Consider the following 17,814-nt stretch of genomic DNA (forward strand, 5'->3'; position numbering starts at 1 on the left):
CCAGTTCTCACATCCTAATGTATGTTTCCCTGTACATTTCCCCAAATTGGCTCACAGATAAGATATGCAGACCACAAACTGTAAACTATTTAGCTTAATATTATATTTAGTCTCACTTAATCTGAATGCCTTTAGATGGAGATGCACTCTCCAAATCCCACAAACTCCATTATACCCCACTGTCCCATATGTGGCAGCTTAACACATTTTTGTTAATTAACTGCTATCTTTCCAAAAATCATGGTGTATGATGCTGTGCAAAGGAATCCAAACCACCACAGTAAAGAAAGAAAGCTATCTACTAGCTGCAAAGGAACCCTACTGACCACAAAGCTCAAAGTTTTCCAGAAGTAGACAACTAACCTTTCCCTATAGATTACCTAATCCAAGTATTTACCTAGTATGTATCTGGTCCTCTAAGTTTTTCCTGTATTGCCCTCTTGTATTTCTGTCCACCATCCTGAGTTGTAGCTATAAGGAATCCATACTACCCTACTGTATAATTGTAACTCTATGTCTACCTAGTAGCTGAGAAGACCCTCACTGTTCATCTAGTAGCCTTAATCAAAGTACAACTCCTCAAAATCAAGAGACTGAAACATCCATATAAATGAAGAGACTGTAACAGCTATATCTGTCAAAAACAGCTACATGTATCAAAACACAACTCCTGTAATATCTGTTTATTAATAAAATACATCCTTCAAATTTTTTTCTACAAATTTTCTTCATCAGAGTATCTTTGCTTGTTTTCCAGAAATGAAATAAATGGAATAAGATAAAATCCCAGGACAACAAACAAAATTTACCCAATAAAAGAAAGAAAAAAAAAAAAAAACAAGGAGAGGCTTAGATTACTACCCTAAAGCCATCATGAATATACAATAAAAATTACTAAATAAACACTCATTACTATATGAGCTTAAAGAATCAACTGAACTTGCTCACAATTCCTTAACATTCTTAAAAATTACTGAGGACTCTAAAGAGTTTATGTGAGTTATATTTTAGACAGTTACCATATGTGAGATATATTTTGGAATATATTTTGTCAGAGACGAAAGTTATGACTCCTGGTTTTTTTTTGCTCTCCATTTGATTGGTAAGTCTTCCACCAACCCTTTGTTTTGAGTCTTTGTATGCCCTTGCTTGTGAGATAGATCTGGATACAGCATACCAATGGGTTTTGACTTTTTATTCAATTTGCCTGTCTGTGTCTTTGATTAGGGCATTTAATCCATTTAAATTTAGGATTAATATTGATATTTGTGAGTTTAATATTGTTGTTCAATGCTAACTGGTTATTTTGCCCATTAGGTGATACAGATTCTTCATTATGGAGATACTCTTTACCTTTTGGTTAGTTTTTGGGATGACTGATACTGGTTGTTTCTTTCTGTGTATAGTGCTTCTTTTAGAAGCTCTTGTAAAGCAGGCCTGGTGGTGACAAAATCTCTGAGTGCTTGCTTGTTCGCAAAAAAATTTATTTTTCCTTCATTTATGAAGCTTAGTTTGGCTGGATATGAGATTCTGGGTTGAAGATTCTTTTCTTTGAGGATATTAAATATTGACCCCCACTCTCTTCTACTTTGTAGGGTTTCTGCTGAGAGATCTGCTGCAAGACTGATAGGCTTCCCTTTATGGGTAACCTGACCTTTCTCTCTAGCTGCCCTTAGAATTTTCTCCTTTATTTCAATCCTGGTGAATCTAACGATTATGTGTCTTGGGATTGCTCTACTTGAGGAATATCTTTGTGGTGTTCTCTGTATTACCTGGAGTTGAGTATTGTCCTGCCTTACTAGATTAGGAAAGTTTTCCTGAATAATATCCTAAACAATATCTTCCAGCTTGGATTCATTCTCTTTATGACATTCAGGTACACCTATCAAATGTAAATTAGGTCTTTTCACATAGTCCCATATTTCTGGGAGACTTTGCTCATTCCTTTTTACTCTTTCTTCTCTAATCTTGTCTTCTTGTTTCATTTCACTAAGTTGGTCTTCCACCTTTGATATCCTTTCTTCTGCTTGATCAATATGAATGTTAAAACCTGTGCATACTTCACAAAGTTCTTGTATTGTATTCTTCAGTTCCATTAATTCACTTACATTCTTCTCTAAATTGTCTATTCTCTTTAGAATTTTGTCAAACCTTTTTTCAAGGTTCTTAGTTTCTTTACATTGAGCTAGAACATACTGTTTTAACTCACAGAAGGTTCTTATTATCCAGAATTAGAAGCCTAATTCTGTTAATGGAACATACTTGTTCTCCATCGGGCCTTGTTCCCTTGATGATGAGGAACTGTGATCCCCTGTAGAGGGAGAGGCATTCTGATTTTGGGTATTCTCAGCCTTTTTACACTGGTTTCTTCCCATCATTGTAAATTTATCCACCTGTCGTCTTTGTAATTACCGACTTTCAAATTAGGTCTCTGAGTGGACGTCCAACTTGTTGATTCCCAGTGCCGGAATCTGAGCAACCCACTGCGCCAGCTAAAAGAGTGGTGTTAAGATTCACGGTGCTTTTCTGCCCGAGAATCTCCGGTCTGGCTTCCTTCTTGAGTCCATTTTTTAATCAGCTGAATAGGTGACTCTGCCTTCCCAGAGCTCCAAATATCGACCAAAATGGGAGCCAGTACCGTTTACTCTGCACCAAGAACCACCAGGCCGAGGCGCCGGCAAAACTGCCATGCCGGCCACCAGAGTCACGGTGACGACCCGTGGGGCTCCTCTGCTGGGAATCTCCTGATCGGTGAGTAACAAAAATTCGTCTGAAAGTGTGGTGTCCTCTCATTCTCCGCACTTTTACTGGTAGCTACAATCCTGAGCTGCTAGCAATCAGCCATCTTGGATCTACACATTAGAAATTAAAATTGGAATTTTTTTGTAATATTCCTAAATTTAATTTAAATAATGGGCCCATTAAAGAAGTAAACTCTTCTACTAAAATAAATACAATTCACACACACAAAAAAATTTAAGTGACGAGAGTGGCACTGTTTTACATTTTTGCAAATATCTTTAATGTCTAGATAACCGACATTAAAAAAAAAGGTAGCCGGATTCTCAAAATTGTTTCTATATTCAATGGGTTCTACTGTATGTAATCTCTGGAAGTCTCCACTAATACTTGTGAAAGAACAGAGTTCAGAAAAGTAAGTAACATTTTTATACTGTAATAAAAATAGTTTTAAATTCAGACTACTTGTATGAATCGTAACAAGTCCCCCAAACATTGAATACAACTGACTGTTTAATGTAAAGCCAATAGATTTGAAAGGAATATTATGGAATTTAAAATAACAGTAAAGAGATAGTAATAGAGATATTGAAGACACAGTAATGATTTTACTTAAAGAAATATAGAGCAAGGTTACTCAAATACAGTTTCAGATTCTCATATAAAATATGTTATTTTTTAAACCATAATTGATGAGGCTGAAATGCTGGCATTTTAATGATTTAAGACAACTTGGATTTTCTTTCATTTGATCTGTCAGATCTCACTATAAAAATTTTAATGTATTCCAAATGTCTGACTAGCTTTAAGACTGAAAAAACTCAAAGATATTTACTCTTAAAGTTTTACAACAGTGATCTTGCAACACTTTAAGAATAAATGTTAAAATTTCTTTTATTATTTATACCTGTTACAGGATAATAGAATCAAAACATGTCTTGTGAACATGTTCAACAACTATGGGTTTAAATAAACCTACCTCTTCTGCCGCTGCCTCTGAAAGCAGGCCTTCCTTCTGAGCACAGGTCACATGGAAATAGGCTCTGCACATCCCTGCATCACAGCTAATGCAAACTCCAGTTCTAGCAAAGCGAGGATCTTCACAAAAGCTACACTCCTGCAACAAAACAACAGAAAACTTCTCAAAGCAAACATTTCCAGACTAAAGACTGCATTCTCATACAAAGAATTCACTAAATATTAAAATGCTAAATAGAAACAGTGACCCAATTATGTACCAATAATAATTGTAGGCAAGCCAAGAGTTTATATGAAAAAAGGTAATTTTACCTATAAGGTTCTAATAAATAAAAATTCAACTAATTTAATAACAAATAATAATCATAATTAAAATTATTCGAGGACTTACTATGTGCCAGTCACTATTCTAAGCTCTACACACATACAGACAGTCCCCAATTTACAATGGCTCCACTTGTAATTTTTTGACCTTACAAGGTTGCAAAAGCGATACGCACCCAGCAGAAACCACACTTTCAGTACCCATTCAACCATTCTGTATTCCATTTTTAGTATAGTATTCAATAAATTACATGAGATAGTTAACATTTTATTATAAAATAAAATTTTGTGTTAGATAACTATGTTCAAGTGTAGACTAATGTAAGTTTTCCAAGTATATTTAAGGTAGGCTGTACTAAGCTATGCTCAGTAGGTTAGGTGTATTAAATTAACTTCAACTTAAAATATTTTGAACTTACAATGGATTTATCAGGAATGTAAACCCATTACAAGTCAAGGACTATGTGTATAAATATATATAATCATTAAATACAACTACCATGAAGAAGAGGTACTATAACTATTCACATTTTACACATGAGAAAACTGAGGTAAAGACAAGATATCTGCTTGCCAAAAATAACAAAGATAATAAATGAAAGGATTCAAATCAGGACCGTCTTACTTTAAACCCACCATTAAGCTACACTAATTCTTAAACAATTAAAAAATTGCTTGGTAAATGAAACAAGAGACCAGAGAACATCCAATAAATAATCTAGGCATTACAACCTAGAAATCATACATGTTTTAAATATCTTTAAGACAACTAAAAGTAATTCTAGGTAAACAATTCGGTGCAACTAGTTGTGATATACAATACAGCCAATTATTAACATTCTTTTCTGTATAAAAAGGGAAAATTTATAAAACCAAGGTACGAAATGTTGAAATTACTCCAAATCCTCTCAGATTTATTTTTTATTCTTTTAACTATCTCTTAAAAGGGCAGAAAAGCTAGTCTAAAAATTTAAACAACTCTGGTAACAGAAATCTTCATAAAAGAAAAACATTAAATTATAAAAGACTGACAGTGGACAATTAAAAAATTGTTTAAGTATTCAAAGTGAACAACATAAAAGGAAACAAATAAAAGGAAAATTTAAAAATTTCCGTAGTCAAATCCTGGCATTCTACTGCCTAGTTAAAAGAATTTTTTCAGTAACAGTAGAACATAAAAGGTATAATATACTGGCAAACAATCTAAATATGAAATTAAGAGCGAAAAAGAAATTAAATTATTTAAAGGATGTCAACACTGTGAACAAAGATATTGTTTAGGATAATTCTCTGAGCGGGTAATTTCATGTAAATTGTTAAAATTGCACAAAGGATTTCAGAGTGAATACAAGGAAAAATTTCCTGACAGTCATATTAGACTATAAAACAATCTATCAAATACAACAGAATCTTCCTCAATTGCCTGAATCATTTAAAATGCTAGTGAACCAAGCAACTGAGAACACAGAGAGAGAACATAATTCAGATTGTAAAACGAGTAGACAATGTGGTCTAGAAGGCTATCCCAGTCATAATTCACAACATTGTATCTGATTTTGCTGAGGAGCCAGAGAGTACCTAATTTTCAATTCCATCTCCCAGTGATATTTTCGTAAAGCAAAATAAACAAGAGGAAATTAGCATGGACCTGTTTCTGTACACAGAACCTTACACAAATGAAATTTAATTTAGAAAAACTCCTTATAATAAACCAAATTTTAAAAAAACAAAACAAAAAAAATCAAAAAACAAGCTTCAACAACAGCCAAGTAGACATTAGACAATATAACTGGAAACTTTCTATTAAATCATAACTGTATAGAAATACACAGTTGTAGCCATTTAAGTAATTACTTTACTTTGGTTCCATATTCAGCCAATAAAAGCCCGATGCTCACGATATTAAAGTGGATGTCTCTTTTTTTTTTTTGAGACAGAGTCTCACTCTGTCACCAGGCTGGAGTGCAGTGGCACAACCTCAGCTCATTGCAACTTCTGCCTCCCAGGTTCAATCAATTCTCCTGCCTTGGCCTCCCAAGTAGCTGGGATTACAGGTGTGTGCCACCACATCCAGCAAATTTTTGTATTTTTAGTAGAGACAGGGTTTTGCCATGTTAGCCAGTCTGATTTCAAACTCCTGACCTCAGGTGATCTGCCCACCTCGGCCTCCTAAAGTGTTGGGTTTACAGGTGTGAGTCACCACCCCTGGAATGACAATTTCTTAAAATAAAACAACAATGAAGTTTGCTGCAAAGATTCTTTCTTCCTTTTATGAAAGATTTCTTCGTTGCATGTGATGCTGTTTGACAGCATTTTACCAAGGGCTGAACTTCCTTCAAAATTGGAGTCAATCCTCTCAAACCTTCCTGCTGCTTAATCAATACAGTTTATGTAATATTTCAAGTCTTTTGCTGTAATTTCAACAATGTTCACAGCATCTTTACTGGGAGTAGACTCAAGAAACCACTTCCTTTGTTCATCCATGAGAAGTAACTCCTTATCTGTTCAAATTTTATCATAAGATTGCAGCAATCCAGTCATCTCTGGCTACACTTCTAATTCCAGTTCTCTTGCTATTTCTACCACATCAGCAGTAACATCCTTCACTGAAGTCTTCAGTCCCTCAAAGGTATCCGTGAGGGCTGCAATCAGCTTCTTCCAAACTCCTGTTCATATGGCTATGTTGACTTCCTCCCGAGAATCACAAACATTCTTAATGACATCTAGAAAAGTGGTCCTTTCTAGAAGGTTTTCAATTTAGTTTCCCCACATCAATCAGAGGAATCACTATGTATGGCAGCTATAGTCTTATGAAATGTATTTCTTAAAAAAGTAAGACTTTAAAGTCTAAATGACTTCTTGATCTATGGACTTCAGAGTAGCTGTCGCAATAGCAGGCATGAAAACACATTAATCTCCCTGTACTTCATCAGAGCTCTTGGGGTGACCAGGTGCACTGTCAATAAGCAGTACTGTTTTGAAAGGAATCTTTTTTCCTGAGCAGTAGGTCTCAACAAGGGGCTTAAAATATTCAGTAAACCATGCTGTACACAGATGTGCTGTCATCAATGCTTTGTTCTTCCATTTACAGAGCACAGGCAGAGTAGATTTAACATAATTCTTAAGAGCTCTAATATTTTCACAATAGTAAAGGAGCACTGGCTTCAACTTAAAGTTACCAGTTGCACTGGCCCCTAAAGAAGAGAGATAGCCTGCCCTTTAAAGCCAGAAAGTGACTTCTCCTCTCTAGCTATGGAAGTCCTAGATGGCATCTTCTTCCAAAAGAAGGCTGTTTCACCTACACTGAAAATCTGTGCTGAGTATAGCAATCTTCATCATTTGTCTTAGCTAAATCTTCTGGATAACTTGCTGCAGCTTCTCATCACTACCTGCTACACCATCTTCATCTTTTATATTACAGAGATGGCTTCTTTCCTTAAACCTCATGAACCAATCTCTGCTACCTTCCAACTTTTCTTGTGAAGCTTCCTCACCTCTCTCAGCCTTCACAATATTGAACAGTTAAGGCCATGCTCTGGATGAGGTTTCAGCTTAAGGGAATGTTGTGGCTGCTATGATCTATCTAGACTACTAAAATTTTCTCCATATCAACAAGGCTATTTTACTTTCTTATCATTCATGTGTTCACTGGAGCAGCACTTTTAATTTCCTTCAATAACTTTTCCTTTGCATTGACATATTGGGTATTTGGCAGAAGAGGCCCAGCTTTTGGCCTAGCTCGGCTTTTGATATGCCTTCCTCACTAAGCTTAATCATTTCTAGCTTTTAATTTAAAGTGAGAAATGTATGACTATTCCTTCAACTTGAACACTAAGAAGCCATTGTAAATTATTAATTGGCCAAATTCTCTTTTTTTTTTTTTGAGATGGAGTCTTACTTTCTTGCCCAGGCCAGAGTGCTGTGGTGCACTGCAACCTCCGCCTTCCAGGTTCAAGTTATTCTCCTGCCTCAGCCTCATGAGTAGCTGGGATTTCAGGCAGGCACCACCATGCTCGGTTAATTTTTTGTATTTTTAGTAGAGACGGGGTTTCACCATGTTGGCTACGCAGGTCTCGAACTCCTGACCTCAGGTGATCTGCCCCCCTCGGCCTCCAAAAGTGCTGGGATAACAGGTGTGAGCCACCGCACCCATCCCTAATTAGCCAAATTTCAATATCACTGGGTTTCAGTGAACAGAGAGGCCTCCAAGTCAGGGAGAAACTAGGTTGGTGAAGCAGTCAGAACACACATAACTTAAATAAGTTTATCATCTTAAGAGAGAATGTTAACAGCACCACAAAACAATTACAATAACAGTGTCAAAAATCACTTCTAACATTCTTTTTCATAATTTTGACAAATTCCACTTCAAAAGTAAAGCAGAAATTAGGCTTATATTTGATCCGACTAATTGTAAATACGGTTTTGGTCTACATGTTAGGCATAGTGAACAGTGCCAGGGAAATGGTAGTAGTACCAATTATCATTTTACCTCATATATAATTCTAAATTAAGAATGTATAGAAGAATTTATACATTATTGGCTTTCTAGGAAAACTACTATCAATAATAAATGATTTAGTGCTAAATGGAATAATTCCTAGTAAGCATTTCTGCAGTCAACAATAATGCAAATAAAAAGCCATGTAAACTAACAAGCACAAACTTTATCTTTTAAGCAATCAAAAATGCTGTGTCTTACCTTGGCACCATATTTGGAATAGTTCATTTCCGTTAGTGTTACTGGTCGTAATTTGTCAATATCTCCAAAAGCTACTCCAGGAACATACAGGGCACAAACAATATGAACCCATCTAAGGAGAGAATATATGATTTTTCTATCAAATATTTTCACAAAATTCCCACACAAAAAACAAATATATAAAACACATGCCATCTCAAAATACTACTGAGAGAATTCTGTGATCAAATGTTAAAATCTCCTAATCTCAGGCACATCATTAAAAAAAATGAGGGGCCAGATGCGGTGGCTCACGCCTGTAATCCCAGCACTTTGGGAGGCTGAGGCGGGTGGATCACGAGGTCAACAGATCAAGACCATCCTGGTTAACATGGTGAAACCCCGTCTCTACTAAAAATACAAAAGATTAGCTGGGCATGGTGGCTTGTGCCTGTAATCCCAGCTACTCGGGAGGCTGAGGCAGGAGAATTGCCTGAACTTAGAAGGCGGAGATTGTGGTGAGCCGAGAATGCGCCATTGCACTCCAGCCTGGGTAACAAGAGCAAAACTCCGTCTCAAAAAAGAAAAAAAAAAAATGAACCCCCTACAGAATAACACTTAGTTACAAAAAAGGGACTGAAATTACTTTTCCAGCAGCTTAGCCAAAACTGAGAGCTAACAACTATAATTGTCTTTCATTTAAAATTCACTTACTGCCCTTTGCACTTATCTACTATTCTTTTTTCTTTTTTTTTTTGAGACGGAGTTTCACTTTTGTTACCCAGGCTGGAGTGCAATGGTGCAATCTCGGTTCACCGCAATCTCCGACTCCTGGGCTCAGGCAATTCTCCTGCCTCAGCCTCCTGAGTAGCTGGGATTATAGGCACGCGCCACCATGCCCAGCTAATTTTTTGTATTTTTAGTAGAGACGGGGTTTCACCATGTTGACCAGGATGGTCTCGATCTCTTGACCTCGTGATCCACCCGCTTCGGCCTCCCAAAGTGCTGGGACTACAGGCGTGAGCCACGGCGCCCGGCCATCTACTATTCTTAAATATTTACATAAAACTACTATTCAAATGAAACAAAACATCACTTTCATACGCAAGGAAAGGTAGTCACATTCATTATTTTAAGCCCTTTGAGAATTAAGGATCCTAATTTAATAACTGTGAAGTCATTCTGCTGTAATTAAGTAAAATTTCTCTTTCTTGTTACTCTTTTCCAAAAGCTGCTGGGATAATCTTTAAGGACATATTTTACAACAATTTTTGTATACAGTTTTAACTTATTTTCCAGGTTAAAACTTCTGGGAAAACATACAGAATAAGTAAGTCACATTTTCATTCATCTTATTTGTTTATTGTACATCCTACATACTAAAATTTATATGCTCCAAATATAAATATTTGTTAAAGTCTGAATGATGCTATAAGACGTAAAGAATGCTCACAGTTTCAGTACACTGATAAAAAAATTGGAGTTCTAATTTCATTTTTTAAAATCTACTCTGAGCCATTTTTAATATATTAGGTACCCTTTCAGCTTGCTTACAACAAAACAAAATGTGGGATTACTAACTTCAAAATTTAAAAGTAGATCTTATCACTTTTTTAAGAAAGAGGATAAAAATGCGACAGCAAATCTCAATTAACCCTGTGACTATATTAACAACAAATTCTGCTTTATCACAATTTAAGAGGCTATGCCATGCTATTTGGTTCTGGTTTTGTGGTGCATTGTGAGTTTTAAAGAACTAAGACTAAAAATCATTCTGTTGAGGAACTGGGAAAAATAGTTCCAAATCTTTTTAAAAATTGTCTTTTTTATTGGGGAAAAAGCCAAGGTTTTGAGATTTTCTTGATAGAACGTTTTAATCCAACCTCCCAAATGCATCCTGTGGAGTTCAATATAAAAATACACATCTTCGACAAGCAGCTGCTTTCTCAATTTAATTTGTTCAGTTTTTTCATGCTCCACTGATGTATTAAATGTCGCTATACTCTGTAGCAGTTTATCTTTGATAAACCTAACAGCTGGCTGCTTGCTTCATACTGACCTTCTTAAAATGCAGTACACAAGTACTACATATTTAAACTGCCATTACAGTTTGACTGGCACATAAGTATATCATTTCTCCCACTCATGTGAGGATACCAATTTGAATCCTTATTACAATACCTATCAAAGTCAATGAAAATCATGGCTGAGACCATTATGGTACCTTTTAATGCCATTTGTAAGTAGTTTTATGTTCATTTTTTTTAGATGCATATAATTAATAACTTTGCAATTAATAAAACCTGAAAATTAAAAAATAATAATCATCTTCCTTGTTACCTTACCACTGATTTTGCTTGGAGCATTATGACAGATATGGATTGGTGAAAGGAACACCAAACAAGCACCACATAAAGCCACCAGAAAACAGAGTCAGAACTGTCATCCTAGCACAAACTATTAACAGATTATTTTAAATTCATATATTTTAATAAAGCAGACTAAGCAGAATGATACTTCTCAAAAGACTCATTTAAGATTGAAAACTGGCCAGACACAGTGGCTCAAGCCTGTAATCCCAGCACTTTGAGAAGCCAAGGCGGGTGGATCACGAGGTCAAGACATCGAGACCATCCTGGTCAACATGGTGAAACCCTGCCTCTACTAAAAATACAAAAAATTATCTGGGCATAGTGGCGTGTGCTTGTAATCCCAGCTACTCAGGAGGTTAAGGCAGGAGAATTGCCTGAACCCAGGAGGCGGAGATTGCGGTGAGCCGAGATCGCGCCATTGCACTCCAGCCTGGGTAATAAGAACGAAACTCCGTCTCAAAAAAAAAAGACTGAAAACTATATTAATCAATAAAATTGGAGTCTGAAGTGCTGCTCTGTATCAGTAATGCCTTTACAGCATGTAAAACAAATTCATATCAAGTATGTTATTTTCATTCTTTCATTCAGTAATCAATTTAAGTGTATGCTAGGGGTAGAGCACCATAAAGGTAGTTATAAAGATGTATGTGAAGTGCTTACAGCAGAATGTGGCTCAATGTCTTCACTCAAGAAATGTTAACTACAAGGAAAACAAAAGCCTAAAAGCTTTTGTTGAATGGGAGATTTTTCATTTGCATGTGAAGAATTAGTTTCAGAAAGATTAACCGATTCCAAATATAACAAGGCTAGCAAGGGACAGAACTAAGACTTACCAAGTCTAGAAATTTAAAGGAAAAAAATAAAGAACTGGTCAGGCACAGTAGCTCATGCCTGTACTCCCAGAACTTTGGGAGGCAGAGGCAGGAGGATCACTTAAGCTCAGGAGTTCAAGACCAGCCTGGGCAATATGGTGAACCCACATCTCTACAAAAAATACAAAAATTAGCCAGGTGTCATGGCAGGCCCTTGTAGTGCCAGCTACTTGGGAGGCTGAGGTAGGATTGCTGGAGCTTAGGAGGTGGATGTTTACAATGGGCCAACATCATGCCACTGCACTCCAGTCTGGGCAACAAAGCCAGACCTATCTCAAGAAAAAGAAAAAGAAAAAACTGGCCAGGTACAGTGGCTCAGGCCTGTAGTCCTAACACTTTGGGAGGGTGAGATGGAAGGACTGCTTGAGCACAGGAGTTCAAGACCAGCCTAGGCAACAGGCTAAAACCTTGTCTCTACAGAAACATACAAACATTAGCTGGGTGTGGTGGTACATCCAAGTACTCGGGAGGCTTCAGTGGGAGGATCACTCCACTGAGGATCACTTGAGCCCAGGAGGCAGAGGTTGCAGTGAGCCAATATCGTGCCACTGCACTTTAGCCTGGGCAACAGAGCCAGACTCTGTCTCAAGGGGAAAAAAAAGAAAGAACTGAGACATAAACATTTTGATGCTGCCTTTTATTACAACATAAAGCTTGTTTTTAGAAATTAAGGAATTTAGTTCAGAGCCATATTTCATTTCACAATAGCTGGGAGAATACCCAACAAATGACATAAATAAGAAGAGTTTGAGAAATGATAATGGAAACACAACATACCAAAACCGATGTAGAGCAAAAGCAGTAGAAAGAGGGAAGTTTATAGCTGTTAGTGCCTAGTCCAAAAAGAAAATAAAAAATTTCAAATGAGCAATCCAATGATGCATCTTAAAGAACTAGAAAAGCAAGAGCAAACCAAACCCAAAATTAGAAGAAAATAATTAGTAATGATCAGAGCAGAAATAAATAAATTTGAAATGAAAAAATATATACAAAAGATCAATGAAACAAAATGTTGGTATTTTGAAAAGGTAAATAAAACTGACAAACCTTTAGCCAGGCTGAGGAAAAAAAGAGAGAAGATATACATGAAATTAGAAATAAAAAAGGAAACATTATAACTGATATTGCAGAATTTCAAAGGATCATTTCAAAGCAGCTGCTATGCGCAACTATATGCCAATAAAGTAGAAAATCTAGAAGAAATGGATAAATTCCCAGACACATACAACCTAACTTGATTGAACCATGAAGAAATCCAAAGCCTGTATATACCAATAACAAGTAGTGAGAATGGAGATATAATAAAGTCTCCCAGTAAAGAAAAGCCTGGGACCTAATGGCTTCACTGCTGAATTTTACCAAACACTTAAAGAACTAATACCAATCTTACTTAACCTACTCCAAAAAAATAGACACCTTCTATGAGGCCGGTGTTACTCTGATACCAAAACCAGACAAAGACACATCAAAAAAAAAAAAAAAACTACAGGCCAGAATCTCTGGTAAACATTGACGTAAAAATCCTCAACAAAATACTAACACACCAAATTTAACAATACATTAGAAAGATCATTCATTATGACCAAGTAGGATTTATCCCTGGGATGCAAGGATGGTTCAACACAAGCAAGTCAATCAACATGATACATCACATCAACAGAAAGAAGGATAAAACCCCTATGATCATTTCAACTGATGCTGAAAAAGCATTTGATAAAATTCAACATCCCTTCATCATAAAAGCCCCCAAAGACAGGGGACAGAAATACATACCTCAACATAATAAAAGCCATATATGATAGACCCAGAGCTGTATCACACTGAATGGAAAAACTTTCAGTTTTTCCTCTAAGATCTGGACAAGAAGGATGCCCACTCTCATCACTGTTACTGAACACAATACTGGAAGCCCTGTCTTCCAGCAATCAAACAACAGAAAGATATAGAGGGCATCCAGATTGGAAAGGAAGAAGTCAAATTATTCTTGTTTGCAGATGATGTAATGTTATATTTGGAAAAAACTAAAGACTCCACAAGAAAACTATTAGAACCAATAAATTCAGTAAAGTTGCAGAAGACAAAAGCAACATACAAAAATGTCTATATGACAGCAGTGAATAATGTGAAAAAGAAATTTTAAAAATAGTCCCATTTACAATAGCCACACGTAAGATTAAATACCTATGAATTAACTTAAAGAAGTAAAAGATCGCTATTGTAACAACAATTATAAAACACTGATGAAAGAAATTGAAGGCACCAAAAATGGAAAAACATTCCATGTTCATTAACTGGAAGAATCAATATTGTTAAAATGTCCATACTACAAAAAGCAATCTACAGATTCAATGCAATCTCTATCAAAATACCAATGACATTCTTCACAGAAATAGAAAAAACATTTTAAAATGTATATGGAACCACAAAAGACCCAGAAGAGTCAAAGCTATCCTAAGCAAAAAGAATCAAACTACCTGACTTCAAATTATACCACATACCTATAGTAACCAAAACAGCATGATACTGTCATAAAACAGATACATAGAACAATGGAACAGAATAGAGAATTCAGAAACAAATCCACAAACAAATCCACACACCTACGTGAACTTAATTTGAAAAAGGTCCCAAGAACATATATCAGGGAAAAGACAGTCTCTTCAGTAAACGGTGCTGGTAAAACTGGGTATCTGTAGGCAAAAGAAGGAAACTACACCCCAACTCTCACCATATACAAAAATCAAATCAAAACGGCTTAAAGACTTAAATGTAAGACCTCAAGCTACGAAAATACTACAGGAAACACTGGGGAAAATCTCCAGGACAGTGCTCTGGACACCATTTCTTGAGAAAAACTCCACAAGCACAAGCAACCAAAGCAAAAACAGACAAAAGACAACATATCAGATTTTTTAAAAAGTGGGATCACAACAACATGGACAAAGGATACAATCATCCAACTGAAGAGAAAACCCACAGAATGGGAGAAAATATGTGCAAATTACCCAACTAACAAGGGATAAATAACCAGAACATATAAGGAGCTCAAACAACTCTATAGGAAAAAAATCTAATAATCTGATTAAAAATAGACAAAAGAGTTGAACAGACATTTCTCATATGGCAAAACAGGCACATTAAAAGGAGCTCAAAATCTTTGATCGTCAGAGAAACACAAATCAAAACTACAATGAAATAATATGTCAGAATTCCCTTTTCTCCACATCCTTGCCAACATTTGTTATTGCCTGTCTTTTGGATATAAGCCATTTTAACTGGGCTTATATCCCAAAGACACGCAATAACAAATGTTGGCAAGGATGTGGAGAAAAGGGAACCCTTGCACACTGTTGCAGAAAATGTAAATTAGTACAACCATAATAAAGAAAAGTGTGGAGGCTCCTAAAAATTAAGTTGCCATATAATCCAGCAATCCCACTGCTGGGTATACACCCCCAAAAAAAGAAATCCAGTATATTGAAGAGATATCTGCACTTCTCTATTTGTTGCAGCACTGTTTACAATAGCTAGGATTTGGCATCAACCAAAGTTTCCACCAACAGATGGATCGGATAAAGAAAATGTGGTACATATACACAATGGAGTACTATTCATCCATAAAAAACAATGACAGCCAGTCATTTGCAACAAATGGGGTGGAACTAGACATCATTATGTGAGGTGAAAGAAGCCAGACACAGTGAGACAAACATCACATGTTCTCACTTATTTGTGGGATCTGAAAATCAAAACAATTGAACTCATAGAGACAGACAGTAGAAAAATGGTTATTAAAGGTTGGGAAGGCTAGTGCAGGGGAAGGGTGAAATGGTGGGGGGAGGTGGGAGAAGGGTAGAGTACAAAAAATAGAAAGAGTAAGACCAACTGTCTGATAACACAACAGGGTGACTACAGTCGATAATAACTAAATTGCACATTTAAAAATAACTTCAAGAGTGTAACTGGATTGTTTGTAACTCAAAAGATAAATGTTTGAGACAAGAATACCCCATTCTCCATGATGTGCTTATTTCACACTGCATGCCTATATTAAAACATCTCATGTGCCTCACGAATATATATTATCTACTACGTACTCAAAAAGAGTAAAAATATAAATAAAAAAATGAAAAAGGAGATCATGCATAAAAATTTCCCACAGTCAAGTTTATAAGACTACTCAATAAGTAGTCTTACTCTCTGTAAGATATAAAATAAAAATTTAATGACAAGAACATACTGATGGTTTTGTTACATTAAGTCACATCATTTTCTACATAGAACTTGCGGCTCCTAACAAGAAAGAAGGAAAAAGTCTAAATGATCTCATATGATAGGGAACTTCAAAACCTTATTTATTCTTTATATACATTATTCTTTCTTTTCTCCTGTTTTCCATTTAAAGCTCACATACTAAAAGGCTTGTCAAATTTTCTTGGCCTTTTATACCTTGAATCAAACTAGTTTATGTTCTTAGAAATATTATCAAGGCCTATAATTCCCAGTACAGCCTACAGGTGAGTGTAGACATTAGCACAAGTAAGGTGTTCAAATAGTACATAAAAGAATTTTGCCAGGTTGTACCATCACAGGAGGTGTCTTATTTATGGAGTGTCATAGAAGGCAAAACAAATATCACTCAGTAAACCTAAATGGTAAAGAGGCCTTGGTTTTCTTCATTCAGAAACAACTTTGCCAGTTGCTTTGTCTATTATGACAGCATGAAGTAACTACTACTACTTGACAGTGTTCTAACAGAACTTTTAAATTATTAACAAGAAAAACAACAAAATAAATTCTCTTCCCTAAAAGGAAGTTCTGTCTTTCCAAAGCTGCCTTACTTATTCACTACAATTTATAACTAAAAATTTCAATTCTCAGGACTGGAAGAGTTATCAAAATATGTATATATATACACACACACACACACACACACACACACTATATATATGGATCAGCTAATACTCCCTGATTACCTAGAGCAAATAGTAGTAAGAAAGCACTAGTAGTAGCTGTAACAGCAGAGTAAAAGTAAGGAGACATTTACTGACTACTTATTGTGTTATAGAAACCTGCTATTGTTTCTCATGAATCATCTCATTTAGTCCTCTCAACACTGCTAAAGAAACTGAGGCATAAAAAGGTTACCTAAAATTATATCAAATTATATCACTTGCCTAAAATTATAGCTAGTAAAAACAAACAAAAAAAGACCAGAATCCAAAAACAGGCAGTCCAACTTGAAAGTACACACTTTTAATGCTTACTAAACTTCCTAATACTAGACCAGTGTCAGGCCAAACTTAAATACCTACACCAAAGATATAGACCACAGATTCATGTCAATACATCAAATCATTTGTTATATATTTTATTTTTGGATAGATGACAAAGAATGAGAGGTAAGATTCTTTAGTCATTTGTCCTGAACAACAACACATGGGATTCTCCAAGATTCCATGGTAGATTCTATGCTATCCCAGCAATCTTCTATGGCAACATTTCCCAAGGATCAGTCTACCAATTGAGGTGAAAATGAGAAAAATAAGACAAATATTTTTTACTAGAGTAAATTTTATTAAATTTTAAAGTCTATCCTTTATTTTAGGACATAATATAGCCTACCTTTTTGATATTAAAATATGGGAAATGATGGTGATAATGTATATAGGTTGCTTTATTGTTATTTTTGGTTTTACTATAAACAATGCTTAATAAAATACTGAAATATCCTTATGTGACAGAATAAAAATTTAAGTATCCCCCATCTTATACTGGAGAGGAAGAGGCAGAGAGTGATCGCCACAAAATACAAAAGGTTGAAAATCATTCTTAATTTTAGTCACCA

At 35.6% G+C, this 17,814-nt stretch overlaps 1 protein-coding gene across 20 annotated transcripts in view; it reads right to left on the reverse strand.

The window, feature by feature from the left end:
- Positions 1-17,814, reverse strand: part of PHF14 (PHD finger protein 14) — a 247,910-nt gene that overhangs the window by 164,227 nt on the left and 65,869 nt on the right. For all 20 annotated transcript variants that reach the window (XM_035253747.3, XM_078342675.1, XM_078342674.1 and 17 more), the window contains 2 exons: positions 8,744-8,855; positions 3,719-3,856 (listed from right to left, as the gene is read on the reverse strand). In XM_035253747.3, the coding sequence (XP_035109638.1) occupies positions 3,719-3,856; positions 8,744-8,855 (250 nt within the window). The remainder of the gene's footprint in view (positions 1-3,718; positions 3,857-8,743; positions 8,856-17,814) is intronic.

This window comes from Callithrix jacchus, chromosome 11 (assembly GCF_049354715.1).
Source record: "Callithrix jacchus isolate 240 chromosome 11, calJac240_pri, whole genome shotgun sequence".
NCBI lineage: Eukaryota > Metazoa > Chordata > Mammalia > Primates > Cebidae > Callithrix > Callithrix jacchus.